The sequence below is a fragment of the Rhinatrema bivittatum genome, unplaced genomic scaffold (genome assembly GCF_901001135.1).
Source record: "Rhinatrema bivittatum unplaced genomic scaffold, aRhiBiv1.1, whole genome shotgun sequence".
NCBI lineage: Eukaryota > Metazoa > Chordata > Amphibia > Gymnophiona > Rhinatrematidae > Rhinatrema > Rhinatrema bivittatum.
In genome coordinates this window covers 14,221-32,715 of record NW_021821451.1, presented here as the reverse complement: position 1 = coordinate 32,715, position 18,495 = coordinate 14,221, and the positions used below count along the sequence as shown (strand labels likewise).

Here is an 18,495-nt window from a genome sequence, read left to right as displayed (position 1 = left end):
ATTATTTTATCCAAACTTGACTATTGCAATGCTATCCTCCTAGGCCTCCCCAAAAATGCCCTCCAGCCCCTTCAGATGCTCCAGAACTCTGCTGCACGTATCCTCACTAATGCCCACCGATATGATCACATCACCCCTGTCCTCAACACCTACATTGGTTGCCAATTACTTCACGGATCATGTACAAATCCCTCACCATCATTCAGAAATCCATTCACAACCCTGACATGCCCCTGGTTCAAAGAGCACCTCTGACCTACCCGAACACAACACTGTGCCGACGCTGCAGACACCCTCGCCCAAATTGACAAAACTTAAGTTCTACCAGAGAACATTGCCCTCTCCATAGCTGGGCCCGCCCTTTGGAATAGATGCCCCCCAGTCTTCGCCAGGAACTGTGCTCAAAAAAATTCAAACAGAACCTCAAGACCTGGCTCTTTAAACAGGCCTACACCTGAGCACCTTCTCGCTGCCTCTCTGTAAATACCTCCCATTAACGTTTCCCCACCCCCTTAATGTCTTCCTCTCTGCCTGTACTTCCTCCTCCCCAGGTCTCAGTGAATTTCCGAACATGTTTTCTTCCCCCTGTATTTATCTTCTTCCAGGCATTTGCCACTCTTTCATGTATGCGCAGAATATTTGGGCCTTCCCCCCCTTGTCTGTATATACCCCCTCTACATAGTTTATTTTTTCTGTTCCATTTTATTTCTTATCATGTTGCTACATTTTGTTACCTGTTCAATGTAAAGCCTCTTGCTGCATTAAGTTACCTGTAAACCAAGGTGATGTTCCAACGAAACTCGGTATATAAGAATGCTTAAATAAATAAATTAAATAAACCTCCCATACAAACCACCTTGACAATCTTATCTATGAAACAGCAACACTGCACATATTACACCAGGCCCTAGGACAGCAATAAAACTCTTATTAGGAAACCAGGCTGCTATAGATGCATACACAGAAATTACATGCTAGCAAAATACCTCATCTCGGTCACATATGCAGAATACAGAGAGGACCCTGACCAAATGCAGAATAAAGAGATCAGAAAGTATCAACAGAAACGTGCTGAGAACTGACTGGAACCCACAACAAGCCAGCAGAGCAGCAATGGAAAACAGGCACATTGCCATCAAGAAATATAAAACATCAATCATAATAGTAAAATCATAATCATAACAAGTATAAATATTTCAAACATGGGCTCTCATTGGCACACAAGCACACAGGCTTAAAAAAGATTTGGAGAAGTTCCTAGAGGAAAAATCCAAAAACTGCTGCTGACACACACACACCTCTCAGAAGCACAAGTCCAGCTGTGGCCTCCTCCTTCAGCACCCGTGGCAGACGGGACTCTTCATCTTTCTTGAGGTTGTGGGGGCTGAGGCTGCTCGCTGACTGCACCTGCTGGGGAGGGGGAGGGTGCTGCTGCTGCTGCTCCTCTTCCTGCGCTCAAACACTGCATGGGCTCAGGGCCAGTGATGCCTCTCCTGCAACAGTTCAGAGGATGCACTGTTCTTTCTCCTGCTTCTGTCCGTGACTGCATTGCATCTCCTCCTTCCCGCCCATGTAGTGCCACCACTTCCTCTTCTGGGCAGCACAGGCGGGAAGAAGGAGAAGCCATTCCATCACTGCCCCCAGACCGTTTTCCTCTAGGTAGCCGCCTCATCCACCTCATGGCTCCACCGGCCCCGAAGAGGAGACTGAGGAGTGTGCTTTCACCATACTCACTACATGCTCTCACTACCTCCCCCTCCCTAAAAAAAAATTATTGTGGGTGTACCTGGCAAGTGAATTTGGCTCTGCTGCCGTGACGAATGTCTTAAAGGAATTTTATAATTCCTATCATGTTTCTCCAAATTATGTTTACGTGCAAGAGATAGATATTGCTAACATAGAGAGACTAATTCATAATAATGCCAAAAATCTATCTGAGGTATCAATTTCCAATAAATGTATGGTCAGCAGGTATTGACTGAGTAACTTACAATTTTAGAAGGCACTCTCGTTACTCTGAACACCTGGAAGACACATCAGTGGTACAAATTAAGTCTTAACCCCAGTAATCGTTTCAACATCTTGATTTTTTTATATGACACATACAGCCAGAGAACAATTTTTAAAGGCATTTACCTGAGTAAAAGTTATCTTCCCCCATCCCTCACAGTGCAAGAAATAGATACAAAGCCAGCGGCAGCCCCGCCTAGCAAAATCCAGTGGCTGTACTTACCGGCGTGGCCCTGCTGACTTAACCGCTGACCTCCTTAGCTCCTTCAGAAAACTGTCCTTGGAGCTCTTGCAGTGAGTACAGCATGGGGCACATGCAGGACGGCTGCAAAGTTACAATGCTGGTCTTAAGATCAGCCCAGCACTGAGAAGGACCCAAGTCGAGCCAGCCTTGGAGAGCAATTTTCAAACTGCCCGCGGCACTGCAAAGTCCCGGATACTTTATACCCTCAGCCTTTGCACCCATTTTGAAAGGAAAGGTAAGCAAATACTTTAAGTTTGAAAATTGCCATGGAAAAAGATTTGTTTCCTGCCTTTACCTGACCCCGTTCTGGGAATGCCCCCCACTGCAATGCGGGGTGTGGAACTATGGCCTATGTTTACCCCCATTCAAAGTGGGCAATTTTTATACAGCAATTTACCCAGGTACATTTGCTTTTTACCTGTGGCTAGCTCTTTGAAATTGCCCTCTAAGTAATGTAGCTTCAGGTTTGGCAGTGCCAGGACTTCACTAAAGATTAAATAGTACTGTGATGGGGTCTATGTCCCAAACCAGAAATGTCAGTTAAAAATCCAAGAACCAAAGATGCAGGAGAAGGGGGGAAGGAAAATACAGCACCACCAGGCTAGAGCCGTCCCTTGGTTCCTTCCCCCAGAGGTTATAAGACCAGAGGAGCCACAGGTATGGGAAATGGAGGGTGGAGCTCTGGGAACTAATCCTTGGCTTCAAGGGGAGGGCCAAATTGAGGAGGAGCCGTTCTGAGCCAACCAGCTGCGAGTGGAGGAGGAGTCTCTGGAGGATAAAAAGGACGGCCTGGGAAGCAGCCTCAGTCTCCTGCTGGGGACTGAGGAGGAAGGAACGAACTACTACTGGCTGCTCTTGGAAACTTGGACACTGGATATTCCCGACTGTGTGAAGGACTGCAACCACTATCACAAGGAAGGTGAGCGCGGGGACTTCTGTTGGTTTAGACTTAAGATAAAGATACTTTTCCTGGAGAACTGCCAAGCGGGTGGTTGTATCCTGGGATGAGAAAACAAACTATCCCAAGAGATACGGTGGGTGGTGGCAGTTAGGCCCAGCAGGGCCAGACTTTTGAACATTGGATTTATTGGTTAAAGATGGACGTTTGAAGCTAGACTACAGAAACTGAGTTGCTAGCTCAGTGGGGAAGGCATCTGCCTCCCATCCAGGTGGAGGAGGTTCAAAACCCACCTGAGGACTTTGTAAAGGAAAATAACTTTAACTACTATTTGAGTTCCTGAGCGACCAGGGAAGCTGGTCAGGGATTGGATCCCCGGAACAGACACAAGCGGCAGTGCATGGACCAGTGAACGCGTCACAAGTACACTTAATTCACTAAAAATGGATACACAGCTTTCTAAATCAGAGAGAACTTTAAATGGAAATTTGCAACCATTTTAATAAGATTAATGCCATTTCCATAGATGGTTTTCAGTTTTTAGGAATTCTTCAGTGAATAAAGATAAAAAGAATGCTTCATATGCAAGCTGAGTCTTTCCATCTGTGATCCCTTTCTCTCTGCAGTGCTCCTACAGTCTGAAACATGGGGGCGTTCTTGCCAGGGTGAGAGACACAGACCGCAGTCACAGCCTCTGAAGCCCAATGCTGGATCGAGGCAGCTGCTCACCCAGGAGAACACTTGCATGGCAGGGAGAAACCTGAGTGCAGCCACAGTGCCTAACATCATTTATTTATTTATTTATTTAGCATTTTTATATACCGACTTTCCAATAACAGAATTACTGATCAATTCGGTTTACATTTTAACAGAACAATAACATTGACAAGTAAATGTCTTACAAAGAACAGGTCGATATAACTTGGATAAGTAAATATGGGGTTAACCAGTAAAGATACATTGCCTAATTAGGTATAAGTAAAAGATACAGTGCCTAATGTAGGTTAAATAAACAGTTGCTAATTATAAGGGGAGGCCTAAGTTAAATAAACAGTTGCTAATTATAAGGGGAGGCCTAAGTTAAATAAACAGTTGCTAATTATAAACTAGGTTATGTCTTCGACTGCCATAGATTAAGTTGAGTTCTATAGATGATCTAAATAGCTCTAAACATTATAACATCTAAACATCATCATGAATAGATGGGCTCGAGTAGCCCAGTAGGAGCAAGGCCCACATGGAGCTGGACTCAGGGTACCCCAGGAAGGCAGGGTAACATGAGCAGAACAAACCGACATGGACTCACAGTTGGGAAAAGGGTAGGTATACAGTGCTCTATTGGGAAGAAAAAAGAAGGTTGCGATACTGCTGGCGTCCAGCACAAAGTGCCATGGGGAAAGAGTGCCATGACTTCCTCTGTCCAACCCCTGGGAGTACAGATGGATTTTTTTTAACATAAGAAATTTCCATACTGAGTCAGACCAAGGGTCCATCAAGCCCAATATCCTGTTTCCAACAGTGGCCAGTCCGTCGCAAGTACCCAAACATTAAATCAATCTCAAGCTACTATTCTTTATTGATCAATAGCAGTTTATGGATTTTTCCTCTAGGAACTTCTCCAAACCTTTTTTAAACCCAACTACCCTAACCACATCCCCTGGGAATGAATTCCAGAGCTAAATTGTGCCTTGAGTGAAAAAGAATTTTTTCAGTTTGTTTTAAATGAGCTATTTTCTAACTTGATGGAGTGCCCCTAGTCCTTCTATTATCCTAAAGTGTAAATAACTGATTCACATCTACCCGTTCTAGTCCTCTCATGATTTTATAGACCTCTATCATATCCCCCCTCAGCTGTCTCTTCTCCAAGCTGAACCGCCCTAACCTAACCAATGAAGTGTTGGATATCTCAAAGTACAATGTATATCTTTTAAGAGAAGTTGTTGTCAAAAAGGCTGTGTCTAGATACTTGCTGAGAAAGTATCAGTTAGCATTAAGTGGATGACATTTCATTCAGCAATGACGAAAGAAAACTTGAATAATTAGTGGCGTGTTGCTGCTATTTCTCAGTTTGACACTAGATAGCAGCAGTCTGATATGAAAATGGGAAGTTGCATGAGGTGGAATAAGATGACAGCCTATTTATCTGAGCCCTGGGTATTTATGGAAAACTAGTGGAAATGCCTGTCAAAGATAGGTGAAAAAAAGGATCTGCACAGGCATCCGTACTTCCCAACAGTGGATGCAAAAGTCCTGTGAACAGCGGGCATACTTTCACACTCTTTGCTTGCCAGATACAGAATGCACATACCTCTCGTAACATCTGTACCACCAGATGTACTTTCATAGCGTTTCCCCCCTCCCCCAATACAGAATGCACATAACTCTAGAAGCAGGTATAACACTGCTTGCACACTCATACTATGTCCCTGCCAGGCACACAAGGAGCACACCTCTCACAACAAGTAACACTGTGTATGCTTCCACTCACTCAGAAGTACCATGTATAGCACACATACCTTCACCCCATTTGGCTGCCAGAAACAGAATGCGTGTACCTCGCGCAGCAAGTGTAACACCGCGTGTACTTTCACCTGCTGAGAGAACTCCAGTGAATAGTGCATGCATTTCCACACTTTTTGACTGTGAGATACACAACACATGTAGGTCTCACAGCACGTGTAACACGGTGGATATTTTCACCTGTGTAGTGATCTGCGGTTTACTGACTTAAATGGCTCCTTACCCATGGGAAATGTGTACAATGGAAGATTAATTTTAATGGGCTTTCATCCTTAATTAACACTCTTAAGGGACAATTTTGGGTGGGATAGCGAGAGGCAAGCTTAAGGAACCAAAATCCGTTGCCACATGTCCCAAAAAGTGAGAGCCTGAGCTTATGCCTAACATACTCTGCTTACATGTGAGGTTCATTCATGTCATGGTATATGCAAAACAAAGCCATATGGAGACATTACCCCAGGAGGACAAACAGGTTTTATTGGATGTGGCGCACACAGAGACCATCTCACACATGTAACAAATAATGTATATTTCTACATTCTATGAGGCAGTCAGTATTACCAAAAAAAGAAAGACACAATAAAACCAGACAAACGAAGGGTTAAGGGTGTTCACTGAAGCCCGGATTTTAAAAGGCCCGCGCGCGTAAAAACAGGGGTTTACGTGCGTAGCCGGGCCTTGCGCGTGCCGCGCACATAAGTGCCAGGCCTCTCCGAAGGGGGGCGGGCCAGGACAGCGCCATTCTACGCTGTCCCAGGGAAGCGCACTTGCAGCCGGCTGGCACGCGCAGGTAACTCCAGAGGAGCAGTAAGTAATAAAACCAAAAAAGTAAGTAGATAGGAAGGGGTTAGGAGAGGGGAAGAGGGAGGAGTTTTAGTTGGGGGGGGGGGGGGCGAGAAGTTCCCTCCCAATCTGTTCCTTAATTGGAGCAGATTGGAAGGGACCTGAGGGAGGCCCGATTGCAGCACTGTGCATATTAATTGAAAATTTACCCCTCCCCACCCCCGCTGCCCGCACATGAGCATGCGGATTTTAAAATCCGTTACATGTGCACACGGCAATTCGATTTTATAACATGTGCGTGCCGGCTCAAGCATGTAATAAAATCGGCGCGTCCATGTGCATGCACCAGGAACTGTACGCACATGGACGGCTGCGCGCTCCTTTTAAAATCAACCCTGAGGTAGGAAACGAAAACGGAATGGAGCAGATCTTGATATCAGGACGATAATGCGCTGTCTGGCTGGCGACTTCTGAGAGTAAGACAATAATCCTGACAGGAAGGAATTATTTGTGCAAAAACAGCACTATTTATTAAAGTTACAAAAAAAGAATGAAAGCCTGGAGCTCCACAGTGAAACCATCCATACCATCTTTTGACAAAAACAAGCAACGGGATTAATAGATCTAAAATGTTTCAATAAGAAGATTTATTGCACAAAATATGAAGATACGTATTATATTCATCTACTTTCTGGTTGCTCATCACTTCTCTGTTATCATAAGTTATTTCTCATCAACTATGTAGAAATATGACACTATATTATATATTATATACTGCAAGGGAGGAGAGGTAAGGGGCATGCAAGCACGCCAGCCACAAGTACCACTGACCACACTGTACAGGCAATTTCGGTTCTCGAGTGCCACAAGCTGCTTGGGTTCTTAGGATATCCACAATGCATTTTCATGAGATGTGTCTGCATGCGGTGGAGGTGATGGATGCAAATGGATTTTCAGCATGGACCTCTCTAGAAAACCAGACCGGCTTGGTGCATTTGAAGACTGCAGTTGTCGACCTATATATTTCCTTCTCTTTGAATTTTACTCCCAAACCTTTATGAGGAATGTCGCATGATCTCTGTGTTGATCATACCTGTTAACTCTCTGGCTTTCCCTGGGGAGACTCAGGAAATTTGCATCAAGGGCGGGGCCTCAGGGGAAACGCTACAAAGCTGCGAGCTTCTCTCTTTACCGCTCCAGGCGCTCCCCTTCAGTAACGCTGCAGAGAGGGGAGAGGGTGGAGCGCACCCACCGCAGGCAGCATGGGGGGAGAGCTTGCAACTGGGATTCAGCTGACGCTCGAGAATGCCTGCGCAGGTTTATGAGCGGTGACTTTTATAAGGAGAGTGCTGGGGTCAGGGAGGAAGGAGGGGAAAGAATGCTGGCGTCCTCCCTGGAGGGGAGAAGTGGTGCTGAGGGCAGAGATAGTGGGGAGGGGGTGGGAGGGGGTGGAACAGAGAAAGTTGATAGGATGAGGGTGAAAGGGGGTAATCTAGGGAAATATTTCTTTACAGAAGGGGTGCTGGGTGCATGGAGGTGGTGGAGACAAGGACAGGATCTGAATTCTAGAAAGCGTGGGATAAGCACAGAGATCTCGGAGGGAATGATAGAGATTGTAAAGCTGAGCAGTTGGTGTGGATGGGCAGATTAGATCAGTTTGCTTCTTCTTACCTCCCCCTCTCGCTAATCAACCGCGACTCACAAGTGCCAGGGTATGGTGTCATTGATTCGCTGGCACAGACTTCTCAGGAATTTGATGATTTTGCCAGGTATGACAGGGTGTGTCCATGCATTTCCATTCAGCAGGCTCCAAATATTGCCTTGTTTTATCCAAACTCTCCTTATATACAGACAGGCCGATGCAGTATTGGTGCACGAAAAATGGACGCTTGAGACTGAGCGGCCACGACCCTAACGCACACCCATCCATCTCTCCTGGGCACGCGATACAGAAGGGACAAATGTGTGTCCCTAGTGCCTCCTCGGCACGGCCACCCAGGAGAAGTGGCTGTGCTTGGGTTGGGAGTATGGACGCTCGGTAATTGAGCGTCCCTTTTCCTAACCTGACTGCCGCAAGACATTTTTTTTTTTTTTACTCCTTACTACTTTTTTCCAGTTCCTCCGGCTTAATATCGCCATGATAGTGGGAGGAACTACAGAAAAGCACTGTTTTCTGCTTTTTGTTAAATTTAGGAGCTTCTGAAGACTTAACGCCTGCTGCGGGGCAGGGGTTAATTTTTGAGAGTAAAAATGTCTGTGTCGGGTGCGCATTTAATTTTTATATAAGTGGGTAATAAGGTTATAGCCTCATCAACATGAATTTACATGTGATGAGTGCAATTAGCTATGCGCTGGTTTGGACACGTGTTTTGGACACGCTAATCACCTAAAGGCCCGATTTTTAAAAACCTGGCGTGCACCAAAAGGGGCAGATACGTGCCGTGGGTATTTTCAAATGCCCACGGCCAGACGCGTATCTGCCCGTATGCGCAGAAGAATGGGTTTGGCAAAAAGGAGCAGTCCAGGGCAGGGTGTGTGTGGGAGGGCCTTGGGTGGGCTGTGTCAGTGCCATTAGCCAGTGACCCACCGAAGCGTGTGCCGGCAGCCAACCGACGTGCGCAACCTGCTACTGTTCCGGCGAGCAGGTAAGTTTTAAAACAAAAAAAGAAATGTTAGTGGGATTTTAGAGGTCGGTGCAGATAGAGGAAAAGCGAAGCGCGTTGGCCAGGGGGTTTAGGAAGTTGGAGCAGACTGGGAAGGAACTTGGGAAAGAGCCTAGCGCATCGCCGCGTGCATCTCGTAAAATCCCCCCCCCCCCTTTTGCGTGGAAGTCGGCACTAGCACGCACAGATATAAAATCGGTCGCACATGTGAGCGCGGGTAGTGGATTTTATATCATGCGTCGACGCGCTCATGTTATATAATTGGCGTGTCCATGTCCGCACGCGGGTTTTAAAATCTACCTTTTATTGCATGAGGAGTTATGGACGCGGGTTAACCAGTGCGCTAGCCTGCGCACGTGGTATGGTATTGGCCTGAGAGTTGCGGGCTGGGACGGAATAGAGGAACCTTCCTAATTTCTGAAAGAGGAAGCTGTAGTCAGGCTCAGCAAGGAACATCAACCTCCAAAACAGGAGAGCGAGGAGGGGAAGGAGAAAATAAAAAAATATGTTTATTATGAACAGGTAACCTGAGAAGGTTAGGGCTAAGGGTGATTTTAGGGAATCAGCACTTCTAACTTACATGACAGGATTTTCTTTTTCTGTCCTGATCTAAAAGACCTTCCCTAGAAGGAGTAACTGGGCAGGCAGACTCTCAGGGGACCTGCAGGTTGCGGGCGTTGCTGGGAAGGATGGGGGGGGGGGGGGCGGGGCTCTCTCGCAGGAAGCAGGGGGAGGTCGGGCAGGGTAATGCCAGGGCTCCAGGAGCCCGATCATGGGCACCGCTCCCTCCGGATACCGCGGGGGGGGGGGGGGGGGGCGCGAGATCAGTGCTGAGCCCCGGAGCCTGACTCGAAGGCAGAAAGCTGCGGTCCCGGGCCACCAGTGAGGATGAGCAGCCGGAGACAGGTACGGACGCGACCTCCCATGGCAGGATTCCGCTTCCTAGCTGGCACGGAGGCAGCCTGGAGCCCCAACGAGTAGTCAGGCCACTCTCTCCAGGCGCTTTGGTCTTTATTCCCCCATATTCCCTGCATCTTTTATTTTTTTCAGGACTCTTTTACCCTGTTTCCTGTCTGCTTCCTTTTTTCTGCCCAGGTTTCACAAGCGTTAAGAACATAAGAACATAAGAAAATGCCATACTGGGTCAGACCAAGGGTCCATCAAGCCCAGCATCCTGTTTCCAACAGAGGCCAAACCAGGCCACAAGAACCTGGCAAGTACCCAAAAACTAAGTCTATTCCATGTTACCGTTGCTAGTAATAGCAGTGGCTATTTTCTAAGTCAACTTAATTAATAGCAGGTAATGGACTCTAGTTTAAGAATGAAAGGATGCACGCCTTCCTGTATTAATTTTCGAGCCAGATTTAAGTTTTGAGCAAAGAAAAAAGTGTCTCGCCTTGCTTTTATCTCCTTTCTTCTGGGCAGATGTTTCTCTTCCTGAAGCTGAAGGAAATTAAACCCTATGGAGGTAATTTTCAAAGGAGTTATGCATGTAAATGTAACATATCGTAGCAATTTTCAAAAGCCATTTACTCACATAAAGTGTACTTACGTAAGTAAATCCTGTGGACAAGTCAATGGCATAAATTGTAGCAATTTTCTATTGCCCACTTACTCGAGTAAAGTGTATGTGCGTGTGAAAAAATCCAATTTTAAGTGTATAAATGCTTTTTAAAATCAGGCCCCATACAAGTACAATAGTTTTCAGGTTTTCTTGTACTTTTTCTGTGCTATACTTGTCCAAAATTTAGATTAACTCCTTTCAAATTTAAAGTGGCAGAGGCGGAAGGTCAGTGGTAGCTGGCAGAGGCCGCAAGTTTGCCCAATGGAGCCAAGGTAGCAAAAAGAGAGGTGAGCAGAAGCGGTCGCAGCCGTCCACGGGCGCGGAACGTAAGAGTACCCCCCTTCTTAGGACCCCTCCCCGGGAGTTTGGGTTTTCTTAGGTGAGAAGTATTCAACTGGTTGATCAAAAAGGCTAAGGCATGGCTGTCCAATCAGGTTCCTTGTTTCACATAAGCTTCTTCAGGGGACAACTTGCACCAAGGTCATTTATGAGTCAATATCTTCATATTTTCAGAATACTTCCTCCAATGTTATCAATATCTGTTCATGTCCACTTCCATTGATTCTATTTAACCTTAAAGTTCCTGCAAAGCTCTTAAATCGACCTCAGACGATAAGACAAACACTCATCATCTCTATTCCGGATTCACATGTACCTTCAAAAGCACTTGATTGTACAAGAGTTTCCAAACCAGCCGATTTTGAACCCAGCACAGCGGATCTCACATTTGGTAGTGTCAGATAACACTGGAGGAAGTATTCTGGGAATATGGAGATGTTGGTTCATAAATGATCTTGGTGCAAGTTGTCCCTTGAAGAAGCTTACGCGAAACAAGGAACCTTGTAGGGAAGATTGGAAAGAGAGGCCCAGTGAGGGATTATTGGAAACACTCTGTTCAAGAGGATAACATTGTTAAAAGGGTTTCTGTGAGGAAGTATTGGAATAAACTCATTAAAGATTATTGTGGGAATATGAGATGAATTAGTAAATGAGGAGATAAAGGGTAAAAGGGATAGGTTATAGAGTGGATCTCCTGGGATTGTTAAAATGTGCACTTTAGGTTTTTTAAGATGGGTTGCGGAGTGTGTGTGGTATGAGTGTGGAAAGATTGTGTGTGGCATGTCCATGATATAATGGATTATAAGAATTGATGTGAAAATGTATATTATGACTTTATTTATTTTTTATTGTATGACAATAAACCTTAATTTCACATCATATTACATACCAAAATAATATATTTCTCAATTTTATTAAATTATACAATCTGGAGAAGGAGCAGGGGGAAAAAAGTTTCTTTGTAACAATTACCTCTCGTCTGAGCCTGAACTTTCCTGGAGAAGGTAAAGACTGTTTGTTTGCTTCCTGGCTCCTGGGGTGACGCCCACTGAACAGCACGTCGACGTTAACAGCTGGGCTGGAGCTTAAAAGCCAGTCTCCCTCGGCGCTTGTCGCTACCAGGGAATTTTTGGGCTGCATTGACACAAGTAAAGTGAGTAATCACTTTATATTTTCTCCCTGCTCCCAACCTGCCCAGGTTAGAGTTTTAAATTGGAGAAGACTTGGAGAAAAGTAATATCTGGTATCACTATATATAATTCTTAATAAAATGCCGCATACAAAAAGAAAGGCAAAGATAAGAGAGGCAGAGGCAACAACACCCCTCTATCTGAGCCACATCAATCTCAGATACCAGCAATCTTTCCATCCCCTCCTAGAATAGAGCCGGAGGAGGTGGTCATTGTAGATCAAAGCACTGAGCGGGCGCTTAATCTACCGACCGAAACATCTTTGAGCCCCGGAGCTCCGTGTACCCCTCCACCGCCACAAGTAAATTCTTTGGAAGTATCAAAAGTTTCCTTATCTTTAAGTGAAGGCAATGGAGAGGTCCTGGCTAATAAGGTGAAAGAAGAATCAGGAACAGGAATAGATTTGAAAGTTTTACCACCTAAACCAAACGAAAAAACACTTGACTCCCTATGGTCTGCTATTGTCTCTCTCGAAGCTGCAATAATAAAACTAACACAACAAACTACAGATGCGAATCTGCAAACAAAAAAATTTGGAATCTTCATTAGAAAAAATGAACAAGGAAAAACAAGGAGTGGAACTAAGATTGAATGCGCTTGAAACCTGCCATCAAAGGTTTACAATAAACAGAGATATTACACAACAAGAGATTAGAGATGATTGAGAATCAACAAAAGTACTTAAACCTAAGAGTACTTAATTTTCCTAAGCTCAATCCAGTCTCACCCTTGGACATGTTTAAGGAATATTTATCATCTATATTGAAATGGCCTGAGAAATCAATGCCTACTATATCTAAAATATACTATGTGGATATTAAGAGTAACATAGCTGAGGGAACGAAAGAGGAGGGATTGTCATTAAATTTATCAGAAGTGTTAGAAATGACGTTAGAATCAAAAATTGAGGATAGAACTACCTTACATGTTAGTTTTGTTTTTGCAACAGATAGGGATGCTATATTTAGATTGTTTATGAAGAAAAGAACAGAACTCTTCCACGGTGGAAAGATCTGAGTTTACCCAGATCTCTCCAGAACAACTCAATTAAGAAGAAAAAAATTCCTAGAATTAAGAACAGACGTGGAAAGTAAAGGTGGGAAAATGATTGTAAAATATCCATGTAGGTGTGAAGTTTGGAGAAATGGTCAAAAATATGTTTATTTTGAGATAACACAGTTAAAAAAGTTTCTTGAATCTTCCCCCCCCCGTGAAAATTAGCAACAGGAACGAAGCAGAAAAAAAAAATATATATATATCTAGGTTTCTCTTTTCCTTTTTCAATTGTAAAAGGTATTCCTGTTTTCCTTAAACCGCTCAAATTTCTTTCTCAATCCTGGAGCATTACCTCTCACATTTCTTACTGCAGATTAGAGATATATACCTTAGTTATTATTGATAACAGTATGGAAAATCTGTAACCAATTGTTTATTTTCTTCTATGTAAGATTGTTAAAATCAGCATAAATAAAAAATTAAAAAAAAAAAATTATACAATCTTATAACACATGTGCAAATTACATAATTTTGGTATGTAATATGATATGAAATTAAGGTTTATTGAACATAGTGGTAATATTGGGTGTAATATTTGAAAATAATACTGATGTGATTCCCTATACATAGATAAGGCTTGCTCAGTGGTGATGTCACCCATATGTGAGGACTAACATCCTGCTGTCCTGTGAGAACACCTGTTACAGGTAAGCAACTCTGCTTTCTTTTCTAATCACAGTAAATATAACTGTCAATAGATTCCTTATTTTTCTCTATTTTCTCCTGTGTCGGTTCCCTGCATTTAGTGGAGGGAAACAGGAGTTTAAACTTCTGCCACAAGTGTATTTGGTTTGTCTCTCGCTCTCCCAGAGAAAAAAGAAAGCGAAAGCAACAGGCATAGATCCAATTTCACCTCTGACAACAGCTGTAGATAAAACTATTCATAATAAAAGGTCAAATTCTCTTCTGACTAGGTTACCTGCTGCACAAAAATCCATGTTACGGAGGTCTCCAGGGAAATGTGTGACCTAGGGACGACTCTGCAGTCCGCAGCTCTGCTGGCAATGCTCTGTGCTCTCTCGTTCACGGAGCCGCTCCCAGGTGAGTGCTGCATAGAAACACAGAATGTGACTGCAGATGTGGACCATGAGGCCCAGTCACTCTCTGCCCAATGACCCCGGGTGATCTCCTGCTTTTCTCTCACTTCCTCTGAAGCTTATCCCATGCTTTCTTGAATTCCTTTAATGTCTTTCTCTCCGCATACTCCATGGTGGGGGCTATTTTGTACCTCCACCAATCTTCTTGCTGGGATGATCAAGGCGAGCATGTTGGCAAGTTAGGGGAAACGAGTGTGGAGAAGCTATGAAGGTGCTTCCCTACGCAGAGCTTTGACAGTCAAATATCCACTCTTAAATTGAACATGCAGGGATATAGGTATAGCCGATGTGAGCCGGGATATGAATTTAAAATAGGGGAAAAAGAACCTCTGAATTTCCTTAGTATACTAACATGTATCCCATCGGCAGGTCAGAATTTGATAGTCATTCCCTTAGCTCGGTTGGCAAGGCTGATGAGATAAGGTCACAGGTCCAGTCCTTTAAGTGAATTTCACTGGGTAAATTGTTCTGATTACTGTGATTCCACCTTCAGGATACAATTAAAGGCTTTTCATTTTTCATAAGCATTTAGCAGTTTAATAGCTCTTCAGTAGCAGCTTTTGCTGTGGTTTTCTCAGTGCTTTTTTTGTTTGTTTGTTTGTTTTTACCAAATTTTACTTCTCATCTTATTATTTTATTAGGTAAGAAACTTGTTTAATTTAATTTGAGATTATTGTTTTTGAATATGTACGTTTTATTGTAATCCGCCAAGTACTTTGGATGGTGCAGACAGTAAATGTGAATCAGTAAATCCAGGCCCATAGCTATGTCTGCTTTTACACAACTCCTCTATGCTGCAAATGGTATGGTATAAAGGATTTGCAGCTTTGGAAGCAGCTGAAATAAAAGCAGACCTTGCTATGGGACAGGATGGGATGCTTTTCACATTTACAAGGATCAAGCCTGGTATTCCCCATCCTCTTACCACGTGACTAAAGAGAACCCCACAAATGGAGTCCAGGATGTTTCCACCCGAAAAATGACTTTTTAAAAAATATTCATTTTTCCTAGGTTTCCATATAATCATAAAATAATTGACTAGTGTTGACTTTTTTCTCCCTAGGAATTGAATCAGTGGCCATGAAACTCCAAGATGCGGGGGAGTCCATTGACTGTGCTAGTCCTCTCTTAACTGTAGGATGCATCTGCAGGCAGGAGTGGGGTCTGCTGGGCATTATCAATGTCTGACGGGTGTTGCTGGCATTAGACGCACAGGCTGACCCGAATCTCTTGCCAGAGCCGGTGTTTGGGTAGGATGCACTGGGTGGTCGCCCCGGGTGCCGTGAGGTGAGGGACATCTTGAGCAGAATAAGAATCACTCGTTCTGAGGCGGCGGGAGCGTGGCAGATCCCATCCCATCACGGCTGAAGAGAGGCCCTGTGGGCAGCGGCAGATCTCATCCCGTTGTGGCCAAAGAGAAATCCAGCAGGGCAGCGGCACAGGCTGAGGAGAGGGCCAAGGGCGTGGGTGCCATTGGTCGGGAGGGTGAGGGGAATTTTTGCTCAGGATGCCATTTGCTCTAGAGCTGGCCCTGTCTATTGGCAAATGCCCTGAATCTCAAGCATCCAAACAGAACTGTTCTGATTACTGCTCCCACCCCTCCCCTCAAGGCAGCCTGCAGGGAACAGAAGGGAATGGGGCTGGAGAAAGGAGCAGAGCCCTGTCTGTTCCAGCTTCACCCCTTGCACCTCTTGTCCCCCACAGGAAGGACTGGAGCAGACCCTGGAGGTAGCACTAGGGGGGAATAGGAGGGGAGGGGCTGGAAAAGAGAGCAAAGGTGCCCACTCCAATCTCATCCTCTCTCAACCTGTCCCTTTGTTTCAACAGGAAGTCTGAAGGGAGGGGATGGCACAGACACAGACAGCCTGTGATCCGGGGACCTCTAGAGGTCAATAATAAAAAAATAAAAAAGGTTGAGCTTCTCCATTTAGTTTAGGTGCCTAACTTTGAACTTAGGTACCTTTCAGCTGAAAATTGACATTAATTTAAGTCTTCTATTTATTTCAATAAATTTAAGATCCTAAGGGAGTCATTTACTAAGCATTTTCCCATAGACACAAAATGAGAGAAAACCTTTAGTGAATGACCGCCCCAAATTAGGTGCCTAATTCTGAAAATGAGTGCTAAGTGGCTAACTAACCCTGGGATTCATCATTCCACTATAAATATAGCGGAATGATGGTCTGTGGGAAAGAAAGTGGCAGGGGGCAATAATATGCAACTGGCGGTATCGCGGCAGTGCGTTTTCCCCTTAGCACCACGGAAAATTTCCCAAAACATTATTGCTCGCAGCGCTGCCGGGCTATAACCCTGCCCAAACCTCGTCCACACTCCTGCCCTTCCCTGATTTAAATTGTACCTCCGTGATAACGGCACATCACAGTTTAAAGAATGACCCTGTTTGTATCATCGCCTAACTCCACCTACTTTTTAGGCTCCTAAATTAAGACACTCAGTCCTAGTAAATTTTCAAAAGGCCAATTTAAGTGCCTAACTCCAAAAGTTAGGAGCCTAAGGCCTTTGAAAATTGGGCACTGTATTTATTTTTTCATTGTGGCTGCCAGCTGTGTTGCGGTAACAAAAGTATTATTGTTATTTCTGGAAGGAAATGAGAAGGTCTTTGGTAGGGTGTACACCTGCCGTTTATTTCTGAATTCTTGCTTTTGGGATAGTGCAGTAGATAGATGGGAATGTGATCACAGTAGTAGAAGTGGGAGGATAATTCTGAACTGTTTTGAGGTATAAAGTTTTATGATTCTATTTTCTAACTAGAGAGGTTTTGTGGGGTGGCTGGTGGTGGAGTAAGGGATCACGTTTTATAGTTACATGCTATAGTAGTTTATTTGTATTATGTGTGATGATTTTCTATGTTATAAAACACCATGAGTTGTTTAGGAAGTGGCACTATATAAATGTCAATAAATGAAATGTGAATTGAAGCTGCATTCCGTTTTTTTGTTTTATATTTTATTTTTTTGTTGCTGTTGCATCAAACTAACTGTCTTTGAATGGCTTGTGGTAATTTGTAAATGGGGATCTTTTTAGGCTTTAATATTATGGTTTAATTGATTTCTGGATTTATCCTCCTTGGAGGCTTTAGATTTGCGAAGGTTTTTCTAAAGACAGAGAGTTGTTTATTTTATCAATTTTGCTTTGTTGAATTTGATTTTGTAATTATATATACCCTATATAGATAGATTATTTTGTAATTTTATGATTATTTCTTTGCTGTAACTGATTTTGTAGTTGCTTTTATATTTGCTTGATGTTCTGTTTGTTGTAAACCACTCAGGTATAAAAATTGCAATAAACAAATAAAGCAGGATAGCTGGCCACCCTACTGAATGATGACTTCCTCTGTACTACCACTGAGTGCTAAAGCTGAGTTTCACTCTGCTTTATTTTTAGGTTCTAATGTTGCAGTGCGATATAAACATTCACTTACAGCAGTCACAGGCCAGAACGTGACCCTGCAGTGTGAGTTCATGCTGCAATTTGAGGTTCTGCAGCTAACCTGGCAGAAGATAAAAGGTTTCACCTCAGAAAATGTGGCTACCTACAGCAAGAAGTATGGGGTTAAAGTGCTGGGTGCATTCAGCAAGCGAGTGCACATTGAAGGCATCAGAACCAGCATGACATCCTTCAGTCTGCAGGCAGTGAAGCTGGAGGATGAAGCCTGCTATATCTGCATTTTTAATGCTTATCCACATGGATTTTACAGCGGGAAAACATGCCTCCATGTTCAAAGTAAGTTAAACCTTAAAAATGGAACACTACACATGCCAATCTCCCAATTCACCCATAGTTCTGGCCACTCTGCATGCCAGTGCCTCTCGTCTACACACAGTGTTTCACATAAGAAGCTGTTAGTGAAATTATACTTAATGCTGTGTCCATGGAGAATGAGTATTATTGCATCCAAACTAGAGAATTAATTCTAATTTGGATTATTTGAGCCACAGTTGACACTGTTTTAGAATTACCAGCTGGTTTTAGGTCATTAAGGTCAGTCTGAGCTAGTTTATTTTTGCCCCATTGCATCTATGGACTGGAAACTGGTTGATAACTAGGAATGTGCATTCATTTGAAACAAATGGGTAATCAGAAACAAATGAGAGTATTTTTGCTTCA

General features: G+C 43.9%; 1 protein-coding gene across 1 annotated transcript in view; it reads left to right on the top strand.

The window, feature by feature from the left end:
* Nucleotides 1–18,111, top strand: part of LOC115082669 — a gene marked incomplete at both ends in the record, with an annotated part of 51,388 nt that extends 33,277 nt beyond the window's left edge. The window contains 2 exons of the mRNA XM_029586864.1: nucleotides 14,182–14,308; nucleotides 17,773–18,111. Of these exons, the coding sequence (XP_029442724.1) occupies nucleotides 14,182–14,308; nucleotides 17,773–18,111 (466 nt within the window). The remainder of the gene's footprint in view (nucleotides 1–14,181; nucleotides 14,309–17,772) is intronic.
* Nucleotides 18,112–18,495: the final 384 nt, after the last annotated feature.